Here is a 13,415-nt window from a genome sequence, read left to right as displayed (position 1 = left end):
GTAAGAGCCGCCCCAGGACAGCGCGAGGCCCCGCCCCCGCCCCGCCCCGTCCCTTCCCCTTCACCTCGGCCTCTCTGCGCGTGACCCACCGCGGCCGAGGCCGAGGCGGCGCCGGTGTGGGCGCCGGGGCGGGCGAGTCCTTTGCTCTCGGCCAGGGGGCTCCCAGAGCGGCCCCCCACCCACCCCCGACAAGGGGACCCCGGAAGAAGGTCAAGAAATTGCCCTGCGGGGACAGCGAGGCCCGCTTGGCAACCTGCCTCTCCCTCGTCACGTGGTCACGAGGGGCGGAAAGCGGGAACCCAAAGCCGCCAGGACGCCCAGACAGGTTCGCGAGATGTTGGGAAGGGGGGCGGGACAATGGGGCTGAGGAGAACTGCGCCTGCGCCTCGGGACCCGCCTGCCCCGCCGCTTCCGGGTCCGCGTGCCAAGGCCTCCCCGGAAATGAGCGGGAAGGGGCGGGGACCCCAGGGCTGGGGGTGGTGAAGCGAAGGGCCTTGCGGAGTTGCTGCGGGAGGTCGTAGGGTTTCCCAAAAGCTTCCGAGGTTGTAGGGAAAAAAAGGACGGGGGTAAAGGTCGCACCGGGGAGAGGCTCCAACTATGATTTGTTAAGATAATGGCATCTTTGCTGCCAGAGGCGCGGGTTGTGGGGAACGGAGTGTGGAATTGCGGGCGCTCCCCCGTGTTTATGGGGTGAGTGTGGATTTAGGATGAGGTGGAACTGGAAACGTGCTTAGAGGTCTTGGCATCCATACTGTATTGTTTTCACAATTATCGTCGTCGTCAAAGTAGTAAAAGCACACGTTAAAAAAAGCTGGCATAGGAGGATTTGTAATGAAAAGCATAAGACCCTCATCCTCAGAGGCAGCCACTTTTAACCGTAATAAATTGTGTTTTTAGTTTTGATTCCTAAAGAATATCGAAGTAAAATACTTACAAGCTATTTCTTGATTTGCTCATTTTACCTTTTGACTTCATGCCATGGTAGTGAAGGTAGGTACGCTGCACATCTCCTTTATCTCATTTACCTTTGTAACTTTAAACAACACACTAATCCCGATTTTTAAAACTATACACTTAATAGTCTGTTCCTTATTGCATCAATTTTTAATAACAGTACTGAGAATAGGGTGAGGCAGTCACCTCACACAGTTAAGGGAGCGTGAAAAAACTAATCGATTAGCTGTGTTTTAATAAGACATGAAAAAAAATCAAAATACAGGAAAATCCACGATGAATAAAATACCAGAATTTTAAATAGAGACAAGGTCATCATTACTGATTGTTCCTTTTGTCTCAGGCTCCAATGTTCCTGGGCAAGTCATGGATAACAGATACTGTTTTTAATGCCCCCAGGGCATCAAACCATTTAGTTTGGCTACTGTGTATTCCTCTTGTTTAAAAGCTGGCTCTGCAAATATCACCAGCACAATCTGTTGATAAAACAAATTTGAGTTGATTGCTTGCTGAGGTAGAGGTGACTGCTACTTGGCAGTGCTTCAACAGTGCCTCAGAGAGAAGGTAAGGCCAGAAAGTATTGAGAATTGAAAGTTTGGTTTAAGACGAGACTTTCAGTTCAGGGTCTTGATTAGGACTGGGTACAAACCACTGCACAGCAGTCAAAATTGGTGAAAAGAGCAAAGCAGGGGAATTCAAAACATCTCAGTGGGAAAACTGGCTGTTGATATTCAAACCATTTGTCTGGACTGGACAATTGGGAAAGATGCGAATGAAGTCACAGGACCACAAAGTCAAGTTAGTGTGGAGAGTAAGATGTGGTTTGGGTTCTCTGTAAACGGGCTGAGTGTGGGGGGGTAGATGGTTTGGGTTTTCACTCTTTTCTTCATGAATATATTCATTCATTCAATAAACATTTAATAAGGTTCCAGACAATGTCAGGCACAGGGGATACCCTGAGGAACCATGCAGAATTCCAACCCTCACAGAGCTGATAAGCTAGTGGGAGACATAGACATTAACCAAGTAAACAAATCTCGCTATTTGAAATGCTATCATTTAATAAGCTGCAATGGGGATAAGTGGCTGGGGGTGGTGAGATGGGATGGATAGGGAAGGCCTTGCCGAGGAGGTGGATGGCCTGAGAGCTAAGGAGGAGAGAGAACCAGCCATGTGAAAGTCTGGGGAAGACGGTTCAAGTCTGAGGCAAAGCAAAGGTGCAGTTGTGAGGTGAAGGTGAGCTAGAGAAGGGTGATGGCAAACAGGGCAGAAGGGTAGGCCAGGCGCAGACCCCACATGGCATTATGGGCCAGTGTAGGCTTGCAATTTTAACAGTTAGAAGCATTTAATAGATTTTCCTTTTTTTTAATTAATTAATTTATTTTTTCTAAGCTGTTTATTGGAATATAATTGCTTTACACTCTTGTGCCAGTTTTTGCTGTACAACAAAGTGAATCTGCTGTATTTATACATATATCCCCATATCCCCTCCCTCCCTCGACCCCTTCCCACCCTACCTATCCCAGCCCTCTAAGTCATCACCCATCATTGAGTTGATAGAAGCATTTAATAGATTTTCAGTGGGGTTGTGTGATCCCCACTGATTTACATTTTTTAAATTAATTATTTATTGGCTTTGTTGGGTCTTCGTTGCTGCATATGGGCTTTCTCTAGTTGTGGCGAGTCGGGGCTACTCTTCGTTGCAGTGCGCATGCTCCTCATTGCCGTGGCTTCTCTTGTTGTGGACCACGGGCTCTAGGTGCATGTGGGCTTCAGGAGTTGTGGCATACGGCCTCAGTAGTGTGGCTCATGGGCTCTAGAGTGCAGGCTCAATGGTTGTGGCACACGGGCTTAGTTGCTCCACGACATGTGGAATCTCCCTGGAGCGGAGATCAAACCTGTGTCCCCTGCATTGGCTGGCGGATTCTTACCCACCATGCTACCTAGGAAGCCCCTGATTTACATTTTTAAACATTTTACTATGGAAATTTTTAAACATGTGCAAAGGTAGGAAGGATAATACAATGACCCCCATATACTCTTCACCCGGGTTCAACAGTCATCAACTATGCCTTCACCCACTCTCCCACCACATTAATTTTAAACAAATCCCGTATCATGTCATCCATAAAAGCTTTCAGTATGTGCCTTAAACTGTTTTTGACGCAATCACAATACCATCACAATCTCAGTTCCATGATCACTCTTGGAAATAGTAACAGAAATTCCTTATCGTCATCACAGTGATCTTGGAGAGACAGCAGTGAGCAGTCTTGAAGAGAGATCGTAGTTCCCTGCCCAGGAACTGAACATGGGTAGCCTGGATGAAAACTAGGAATCCTAGCCGCTGGACCACCAGGAGCTAGGGGTTAGGGGCTAGACGCGAGAAGCAAAGTGGCCCTGGCTCTCCCCCCGTCCTCCATCCCCGTTTGAAAGCAAGACTGTTTAAAGGAGGCAAAAACTGTAAAAACAAGTACAAAGTTTATCATTAGAGTCACAGCACAGTGTACGGGAGGGCACACAGAGAAGCAGTTTATTTAAGTCAGAAGCTAGGCAGAAGTACACACCCAGAGAGAAAGGGTATGGGCATCCTCGCTAATGAGAAGGAGCACAGTTAAGAAGTAATTTAGCGGGACTTCCCTGGTGGCGCAGTGAATAAGACTCCTCACTCCCAATTGCAGGGGGCCCAGGTTCGATCCCTGGTCAGAGAACTAGATCCCACATGCATGCCGCAACTAAGGAGCCCACCTGCCACAACTAAGACCCGGCACAACCAAGTACATAAAGAAGTTAGGGAATTCCCTGGCGGACCAGTGGTTAGGACTCTGTGCTTTCGCTGCAGGGGGCCCCCCGAAAGCTGTGCAGTTTTGCAAAAGAAAAAAAAAAAGTAATTTAAATCACTTCAATAGGACAGTTCTTCTGGGTCTTTGTTTACCTTTGGCCAATTATCTCGTTTCTTTTTTCACACCTGAGCAGTCCTAGGACACTCCCCAACATGCGTGAACTTCTTTTTGCTAAGATGGACCCCACCACCGAGGCCTGTGGGATTATGTTCACACTCATTATGGGGTGGCAGCCCCCTCCCTTTTTGACCCCCAAGGAGCCTTCCTGCACATGTGCAGACAGGAAAGTTTCCCTTGACCTCAGGAGTGGTCATCTTCTCTCTTTACTTCAGCAGAGCTCAGTTTCTGCCACTAGCTTTGTCCTTGGAGTGTCTGGGTGAGAACAAAGCTTCAGTTTTCCTCCACTTGACAAACACCAGCTGTCTGGCCCAGGGGACCATCTGTCTCCTACCTCAACAAACCCAGTCAGTATTCAGATTTCTCTGATTGTTTTGTAAAAAATGGTCTGCAGTTGGTTTATTCAAATTAGGGTCCAAACAAGGTCTACACACTGCAGTTGGTTGATAAGAATCTTAGCTTCTTTTTTGTTTTTTAGCTCTTTATTGGAGTATAATTGCTTTACATTAAGCTTCTTTTAATGCATAGGTTTCCACTAGACATTGTTATTTTCTTCAATTTATTTTTTGAAAAAGCTAGGTTGTTTTTTGTGTGAATTTCCCACAGTTTCCCTCTCTGTTCTATCTTTTTTTTTTTTTTTTTTTCTTGGTCACACATCTGCCTTTATTGTGAGCAGCAGGTGGGACACTTCCAGCAATAGAAAAAAAAAATTTACAAAAGCAGGGATTCAGTGAAGCCGCCTGGTTGGAACCCTTGGGAGCTCATACGTAGATGCCGACCCAGAGCAGCAGGAAGAGGACTCCAAAGCCCATGAGGAGTGAGGCCACCAAAGAGATGAGGAGCTCTTTGTAGATATCCCGAGTGTACTTGGTGGAGGTGACCTCATAAATGAAGAACCAGGCGGTGAAGAACATGCCAATGGCCAACAGCACCACAGTCAGATGTGGAAAGACAGCAGGGTTCACTGGGCTGGTGTATCTGCTCATGGCCTCAAGCTCCATTTTGCCGGGCACAGGGCAAGCCGCCGCTCCGCCACCGGAAGAACACGTCGGCAGGAGCAGGCGCGCTGTTCAGCCAGAAAGGGAAGTGCCTCTCTGTTGTATCTTTAACATGTTCCTCTATTTCTGTATTTTCTGTAAGCTGTTAGATTGAGAGGCTTTATGCGATTCAGGCTTGAGGCTTTGGCAAAAAATGCTCCCTGTGGCATGTTTTCTGTTTTAAAATATCACTCTGGTTGTTATGAAGAGAATGGCCTGTGGAAAGAAAAGAGTGGAAACAAAGAGACCAGTTATAAAGGTGGTGAAGGCTTGATGGAGTGGTGACCATGGAGATGGAGGGAAGTGGATAGACTCAGTATGTATTTTGAGGTAGAACTGACAGAGATTTGTGATGGATTGGATGTGACCATGAGAGAAAGGGAGCAGATGGAAGACCATGATGCCATCATGGATGGAGAAGGGCGGCTTGGAGGTGGTATTGAAAGCATGCCCCTCAGATTGGGACTTGAATCCGCGTGCCAGAACTCAAACCCGGCCAAAACCCAAGGTCTTCCAACTGAGATCACACACTTGGTTTCAGGACTTAATGAAGCTCAGGTTCTTGTTGTCTCATCACAGAAAGAATTCAGTGAGAGACAAAGTGGTAGGTAAAAAGTGGATTTATTTAAAGAGAAACACACCCCACAGACAGTGTGGGCCATCTCAGAAGGTGAGAAAGGCACCAGGGTATGGGGTTGTCACTTTTTATAGGGGTGGGTAATTTCATAGGCTAATGAGTGGGAGGAGTATTCCAGCTATTTCAGGAAGGGGCAGGAATTTCCAGGAATTGAGCCAACTGCCCACTTTTTGATCCACTGGTCCGCCTTGGAACTGTCATAGTCCCTGGAAATCGACTTGTCCTCCATCTTGGACCCATTTGGTTCTAATCAGTTTATGTCATGTCCTCGGGCTGTGTCTTTCTTTCAAAGGCTGTGCCCTGCTCCCTTCCCTCCTGTTTCAGTATTGCTAAAGCAGATTTAGTTCTGCTTAAAACATCGCCCTCCTGTGCCTATTTCCTCTCCCTCCCGAGGACCCACTGAAATGGACAAAGGGAGCAGGAGAATAGCAGTCATCAGATTAAGGAAACTTGGGCTTCCCTGGTTGCGCAGTGGTTAAGAATCTGCCTGACAATGCAGGGGACACGGGTTCAATCCCTGATCCGGGAAGATTCCACGTGCCTCGGAGCAGCTAAGCCCGTGCGCCACAACTGCCTGCACTCTAGAGCCCGTGAGCCACAATTACTGAAGCCCGAGTGCCTAGAGACTGTGCTCTGCAACAAGAAAAGCCACTTCAATGAGAAGCCCGCGCAACGCAATGAAGACTAGCCCCTGCTCGCCACAACTAGAGAAAGCCCGTGTGCAGCAACAAAGACCCAACATAGCCGATAAATAATTTTTTTTTAAATTTAAAAAAAAATTAAGGAAACTTAACATTGATAGAATACTATTACCTAATCTACAAACCTTTCTGTGGATTTACAATTGTCCAATAAAGTCCTTTATCACAATTTTTTTTCCCAACCAAGGTCCAATCCAGGGTCATGAATTATATTTAGTTGTATTAGTTTGCTAGAACTACTGTAACAAAGTACCACAGACCAGGTGGCTTAAACAACGGAAATTTGTTGTCTCACAGTCTGGAGACCAGAAGTCCACCACCAAGGTGTCGGCAGAGTTGGTTCCTTCTGAGGCTGTGGGTGAGAATCTGCTCCATGCCTCTCCCCTAGCTTCTGAGAGTTTGCTGGTGATCTTTGGTGTTCCTTGGCTTGTATACAATCTCTGCCTTCATCTTCATCTGGCCTCCTCCTTTTGTGCATGTCTGTCTCTGTCCAGACGTTCCCCTTTTTATCAGAACACTAGTCATACTGGAGTGGGTCCTCTGTGATGACCTCATTTTAACTTGGTTACCTCTGTAAGACTCTCTCTCTCTAAATAAGGTCACATTCTGAGGTCTTGGGAGTTAGGACTTCAACATCTCTTTTGACAGGGACACAATTCCACCTGTAACAGTTGTCCTGTCACTTTAGCCTCCTTTAACTGGAGCAATTTCTTTGTCTTCTGTGATTTTGACACTTTTGGAGTATATAACCAGTGGCTTTGTAGAATGTCTCTCAATTCAGATTTGTCTGTTATTTCTTCATGATTAGATTCACATTATGCTTTTTTTTTTTACAGGAATATCACAGAAACAATGTGTCCTTCTTAGTGCCTCACATCCAGAAGGCACGTGAAGGTTGTATTTGCTAATTTTCTTCACTGTGAAGTGGACCATTTTTCCCTTTGTAATTAATGAGTAATCTGTGGGGGAGAGACTGTTGAGACCATGTAAATATCCTGTTCTTTTACCCAAAACTTTTCACATCCATTGATGATGCTTCCCTTAATTCATTTTTACTATGGTGATTGCAAAACTTTAAAGGCATAGTAAATTAATCATTCTATTTGGTTTCTATAAAATCCATTAAGTTGAGATTACACTTAAAATTAGAAATATCCCCATGTGATTCTATCACATAACCCCATGTGATAGAATCTTTTGAGGCCATAGGTCAAATCATGTGGTGTAACTCGAGTTTTAATGCTGGAGAGTCATTGTGTAATATAGACTAACAAAGAATTGTAACTTTATTTTAAAATTTTTCCCTGTGTTGGGTCTTCGTTGCTGCGCGTGGGCTCTTCTCTAGTTGCGGAGAGCAGGGGCTAGTCTTCATTGCGGAGCACGGGCTTCTCAGTGCAGTAGCTTCTCTTGTTGCGGAGCACGGGCTCTAGGCACACAGGCTGCAGTAGTTGAGGCACTCAGCCCCCTAGAGCGTGTGGGCTTCAGCAGTTGTGGTGCGCAGGCTTAGTTGCTCCACGGCATGTGGGATCTTCCTGGACCAGGGCTCAAACCTGTGTCCCCTGTATTGGCAGGCAGATTCTTAACCACTGTACCACCAGGGAAGTCCCAAATTGTAACTTCAAACACATTAAACACATAAAGGCCTCTGGATTGGTGAACATGGGAGGGGGCTAGGAAAGTGCCAAGCTCACAAAGGGCATGGAAGCCCCACACTGCTCCCCACCTACCGTGTTCTATGCATCTCTTCTCTCTGGCTGTTCCTGATTTATATCCTTTTATGATAAACCAGTAACCTATTCTAATTGTGCAGTAGTAAACTTATATAATCAAGTTTCTTGTCCCCAAGAAACAAACCCAAAGCCAATAAAAGCTATGATGAACTTACTTATAAGTGTTACTTCTCTGACCTTCAATCCCACTACAGAAATCGTGGCAGTTGCTTCTGAAAAGATGAAAGAAGCAGTCAGATTGGTTCACCATCCTTCCTGTACAGTATTTTCAAACTTCCCAGTCATAAAAAGGAATATTTCTCTTCTTCATACCATGCATTTCTCTCCTAGACGGGGATATGGGGAATGAAAAGGGCAAGGTTTGAAGTACAGATTGTACCATTACTCAGACTTCTAGAGAGAGTATTTGAAATCCAGTTGACCGGTAAGAGAAGCCTGTCCTGATCTATCTAATCAGAAACTTTCTTGAATGTGTGATAATATATGGATAATGATTTGTGGAGCCAGCTGTGCTTATTTAACAGAAGTGTCTTAATAGACACATAGTAACTTTTGTTTGAAGAAAATAATTGAGGGGCTTCCCTGGTGGCACAGTGATTAAGAATCTGCCTGCTAATGCAGGGGACACGATTCGAGCCCTGGTCCAGGAAGATCCCACATGCCCTGTAGCAACAAAGCCCGTGCGCCCACAACTACTGAGCCTGTGATCTAGAGCCCGAGAACCACAACTACTGAGCCCATGCGCCACAACTATTGAGCTTGTGCGCCTAGAGCCCGTGCTCTGAAACAAGAGAAGCCTCTGCAATGAGAAGCGTGTGTAACCGCAAGAGTAGCCCCCGCTCTCTGCAACCAGAGAAAGCACGCGCGCAGCATCAAAGACCCAACACAGCCAAAAATAAATAAATAAATAAACAAGTAAATAAATAAAAATAATTAAAAGAAAAAAATCGAGGTTAAAATTCACAAGAGTATTCCTCCCCTCTTCCCACCCCCAAAGAGTCAATGCAACTGCATGATAATTTTAAAAATGAAAATGATTTAAATGACATTGTTACTTATAGCTTAGCTTATATGTTGTGAGAGTAGAAAATGTTAAAAAAGATTCTAGTTTCAGCGTTTTACTAGATTGGATGGTATTGTCCCCATTATCCAAAACAGCAACCACTACATTTTTTTCCTCTCTTGACCGTTTTGGGGCTTTTGTTTTTTTGCTTCTCTCTCATGCCAGAGATGATTAGGGGGTGTCTCACGTGACCAGATAGCTCTGCTCCCGGGTTGCAGCAATGAGGGACGTTTGTACTTAGAGGAAGGGGGCTGGGCCCTGGCCAGTTGCTTCTGCACTGCACTGGCCAAATGTGTTCTGGGCACGCAACATTGAAATGACCATGGAACGCTGGCCAACAACACTGCCCAGTGATCTCCTCATTAGAGGATATTGCAAACAATTGTGCAAGATTCTAGGTTACATTAAACTTCTGGACTAGAGCTGTGTCATCTGATTTCTGGAAAGATCTTACCTGGAATTATTATTTTTTTTAACTTTTTTTTTATTTTTTACAATAAACTGCATATATTTAGAGTGTACAATTTGGTATCACAATCTCCCAATTCATTCCCCCCCCCCAACCCTCCCCGCTTTCCCCACTTGGTGTCCATATGTTTGATCTCTACATCTGTGTCTCTAATTCTGCCTTGCAAACCAGTTGATGTGTACCATTTTTCTATAGTCCACATATATGTGTTAATATACAATATTTGTTTTTCTCTTTCTGACTCACTTCACTCTGTATGACAGTCTCTAGGTCCATCCATGTCTCTACAAATGTCCCAGTTTCATTGCTTTTTACAGCTGAGTAATATTCCATTGTATATATGTACCACATCTTCTTTATCCATTCATCCGTTGATGGACATTTAGGTTGCTTCCATGTCCTGGCTATTGTAAATAGTGCTGCCGTGAACATTGGAGTGCATGTGTCTTTTTGAATTATGGTGTTCTCTGGGTATATGCCCAGTAGTGGGATTGCTGGGTCATATGGTAATTCTATTTTTAGTTTTGCAAGGAACCTCCATACTGTTCTCCATAGTGGCTGTATCAATTTACATTCCCACCCACAGTGCAACAGCGTTCCCTTTTCTCCACACCCTCTCCAGCATTTACTGTTTGTAGATTTTCTGATGATGCCCATTCTAACCAGTATGAGGCGATACCTCATTGTAGTTTTGATTTGCATTTCTCTAATAATTAGTGATGTTGAGCAGCTTTTCATGTGCCTCTTGGCCATCTGTATGTCTTCTTTGGAGAAATGCCTATTTAGGTCTTCTGCCCATTTTTTGATTGGGTTGTTTGTTTTTTTGATATTGAGCTGGATAAACTGTTTATATATTTTGGAGATTAATCCTTTGTCTGTTGATTCATTTCGTCTTGCTTATAGTTTCCTTTGCTGTGCAGAAGCTTTGAAGTTTCATTAGGTCCCACTCATTTACTTTTGTTTTTATTTCCATTACTCTAGGGGGTGGATCAAAAAAGATCTTGCTGTTATTTACGTCGAAGAGTATTCTTCCTGTGTTTTCCTCTAGGAGTTTTATAGTGTCTGGCCTTACATGTAGGTCTTTTATCCATTTTGAGTTTATTTTTGTGTATGGTGTTAGGAAGTGTTCTAATTTCATTCTTTTCCATGTAGCTGTCCAGTTTTCCCAGCACCACTTATTGAAGAGGCTGCCTTTTCTCCATTGTATATCCTTGCCTCCTTTGTCATAGATTAGTTGACCGTAGTTTATCTTTGGGCTTTCTATCCTGTTCCATTGATCTATACTTCTGTGTTTCTGCCAGTACCATACTGTCTTGATCACTGTAGCCTTGTAGTATAGCCTGAAGTCAGGAAGCCTGATTCCACCAACTCCATCTTTCCTTCTCAAGATTGCTTTGGCTATTCGGGGTCTTTTGCGTTTCCATACAAATCGTAAAATTTCTTGTTCTAGTTCTGTGAAAAATGCCATTAGTAATTTGATACGGATTGCATGGAACCTGTAAATTGCTTTCGGTAATATAGTCATTTTCACAGTGTTGATTCTTCCAGTCCAAGAATATGGTATGTCCCTCCATCTGTTTGTGTCGTCTTTGATTTCTTTCATTAGTATCTTATAGTTTTCTGAGTACAGGTCTTTTACCTCCTTGGTTAGGTTTATTCCTAGGTATTTTATTCTTTTTGTTGCAATGGCGAATGGGATTGTTTCCTTAATTTCTCTTTCTGATCTTTCATTGTTGGTGTATAGAAATGCAAGAGATTTCTGTGTGTTAATTTTGTATCCTGCAACTTTACCAAATTCATTGATTAGCTCAAGTAGTTTTCTGGTGGCATCTTTAGGATTTTCTATATGTAGTATCATGTCATCTGCAAACAGTGACAGTTTTACTTCTTCTTTTCCAATTTGGATTTCTTTGATTTCTTTTTCTTCTCTGATTGCTGTCACAAGGACTTCCAAAACTATGTTGAATGGTAGTGGCAAGAGTGGACATCCTTGTCTTGTTCCTGATCTTAGAGGGAATGCTTGCAGTTTTTCACCATTGAGAATGATGTTTGCTGTGGGTTTGTCATATATGGCCTTTATTATGTTGAGGTAGGTTCCCTCTATGCCCACCTTCTGGAGAGTTTTTGTCATAGGGTGTTGAATTTTGTCAAAAGCTTTTTCTGCATCTATTGAGATGATCATGTGGTTTTTATCCTTCAGTTTGTTAATATGGTGTATCACATTGATTGATTTGCGTATACTGAAGAATCCTTGCATTCCAGGGATAAACTGCACTTGATCATGGTGTATGATCCTTTGAATGTGTTGTTGGATTCTCTTGGCTAGTATTTTGTTGAGGATTTTTGCATCTAAATTCATCAGTGATATTGGTCTATAGTTTTCTTTTTTTGTAGTATCTTTGTCTGGTTTTGGTATCAGGGTGATGGCGGCTTCATAAAATGAGTTTGGGAGTGTTCCTTCCTCTGAAGTGTTTTGGAAGAGTTTGAGAAGGATGAGTGGTAGCTCTTCTCTAAATGTTTGATAAAATTCACCTGTGAATCCATCTGGCCCTGGACTTTTGTTTGTTGGGAGATTTTTCATCACAGTTTCAATTTCATTACTTGTGATTGGTCTGTTCATATTTTCTGTATCTTCCTGATTCAGTCTTGGAAGGTTATACCTTTTAAAGAATCTGTCCATTTCTTCCAGGTTGTCCATTTTATTGGCATATAGTTGCTTGTAGTAATCTCTTATGATGCTTTTTATTTCTGCGGTGTCCGTTGTAACTTCTCCTGTTTCATTTCTAATTTTATTGAGTCCTCTCCCTCTTTTTCTTGATGAGTCTTGCTAGAGGTTTATCAATTTTATTTATCTTCTCAAAGAACCAGCTTTTAGTTTTATTGATTTTTGCTATTGTTTTCTTTGTCTCCATTTCATTTATTTCTGCTCTGATCTTGATGATTTCTCTCCGTCTACTAACTTTGGGTTTTGTTTGCTCTTCTTTCTCTAGTTTCTTTAGGTGTAAGGTGAGATTGTTTATTTGGGATTTTTCTTGTTTCTTGAGGTAGGATTGTATCGCTATAAACTTCCCTCTTAGAACTGCCTTTCCTGCATCCCATAGGTTTTGGATCGTTGTGTTTTCATTGTCATTTGTCTCTAGGTATTTTTTGATTTCCTCTTTGATTTCTTCAGTGATCTCTTGGTTATTTAGTAGCATATTGTTCAGCCTCCATGTGTTTGTGTTTTTTACAGTTTTTTTCCTGTAATTGATTTCTAATCTCATAGCGTTGTGGTCAGAAAAGATGCTTGATATGATTTCAGTTTTCTTGAATTTACCATGGCTTGATTTATGACCCAAAATGTGATCTATCCTGGAGAATGTTCCATGTGCACTTGAGAAGAATGTGTAATCTGCTGTTTTGGGATGTGATGTCCTATAGATATCTATTAAATCAAGCTGATTTATTGTGTCATTTAAAGCTTGTGTTTCCTTATTAATTTTCTGTGTGGATGATCTGTCCATTGGTGTAAGTGGGGTGTTAAAGTCCCCCACTATGATTGTGTTACTGTCGATTTCCTCTTTCATAGTTGTTAGCATTTGCCTTATGTATTGAGGCGCTCCTGTATTGGGTGCATATATATTTATAATTGTTATCTCTTCTTCTTGGATTGATCCCTCAATCTTTATGTAGTTTCCTTTCTTGTCTCTTGTAACATTTTTTATTTTAAAGTCAATTTTATCTGATATGAGTATTGCTACTCCAGCTTTCTTTTGATTTCCATTTGCATGGAATATCTTTTTCCATCCCCTCACTTTCAGTCTGTATGTGTCCCTAGGTCTGAAGTGGGTCTCTTGTAGACAGCATATATATGGGTCTTGTTTT

The 13,415-nt window shown here is 43.0% G+C and overlaps 2 protein-coding genes across 4 annotated transcripts in view; one reads left to right on the top strand and one right to left on the bottom strand.

The window, feature by feature from the left end:
- Nucleotides 1–13,415, top strand: part of TEN1 (TEN1 subunit of CST complex) — a 29,023-nt gene that overhangs the window by 137 nt on the left and 15,471 nt on the right. The window contains exons 1-3 of one of the 3 annotated variants that reach the window (XM_057716805.1): nucleotides 48–325; nucleotides 6,587–6,647; nucleotides 7,126–7,183. The exons of 1 other annotated variant lie outside the window; for it this stretch is intronic. The gene's annotated coding sequence lies outside the window, so the exon portion shown is untranslated. Of the gene's footprint in view, nucleotides 1–47; nucleotides 326–6,586; nucleotides 6,648–7,125; nucleotides 7,184–13,415 lie in introns of those variants that run through there. One more of the 3 variants, XM_057716804.1, reaches the window with a different exon arrangement.
- LOC130840844 (transmembrane protein 258-like) lies at nucleotides 4,567–4,994 on the bottom strand. The gene has a single exon (XM_057716806.1). The coding sequence runs from the start codon at nucleotides 4,913–4,915 to the stop codon at nucleotides 4,676–4,678; it is 240 nt and encodes a 79-aa protein (XP_057572789.1). The 5' UTR covers nucleotides 4,916–4,994; the 3' UTR covers nucleotides 4,567–4,675.

This window comes from Hippopotamus amphibius, chromosome 17 (assembly GCF_030028045.1).
Source record: "Hippopotamus amphibius kiboko isolate mHipAmp2 chromosome 17, mHipAmp2.hap2, whole genome shotgun sequence".
Taxonomy (NCBI): domain Eukaryota; kingdom Metazoa; phylum Chordata; class Mammalia; order Artiodactyla; family Hippopotamidae; genus Hippopotamus; species Hippopotamus amphibius.
The sequence above is the reverse complement of the archived record's forward strand: the minus strand, read 5'-3'. Positions and strand labels throughout refer to the sequence as shown.

Bases quoted from the DNA above. Each gene is read 5' to 3' on its own strand.
- LOC130840844 (XM_057716806.1), bottom strand. From the start codon at position 4,915: ATGGAGCTTGAGGCCATGAGCAGATACACCAGCCCAGTGAACCCTGCT.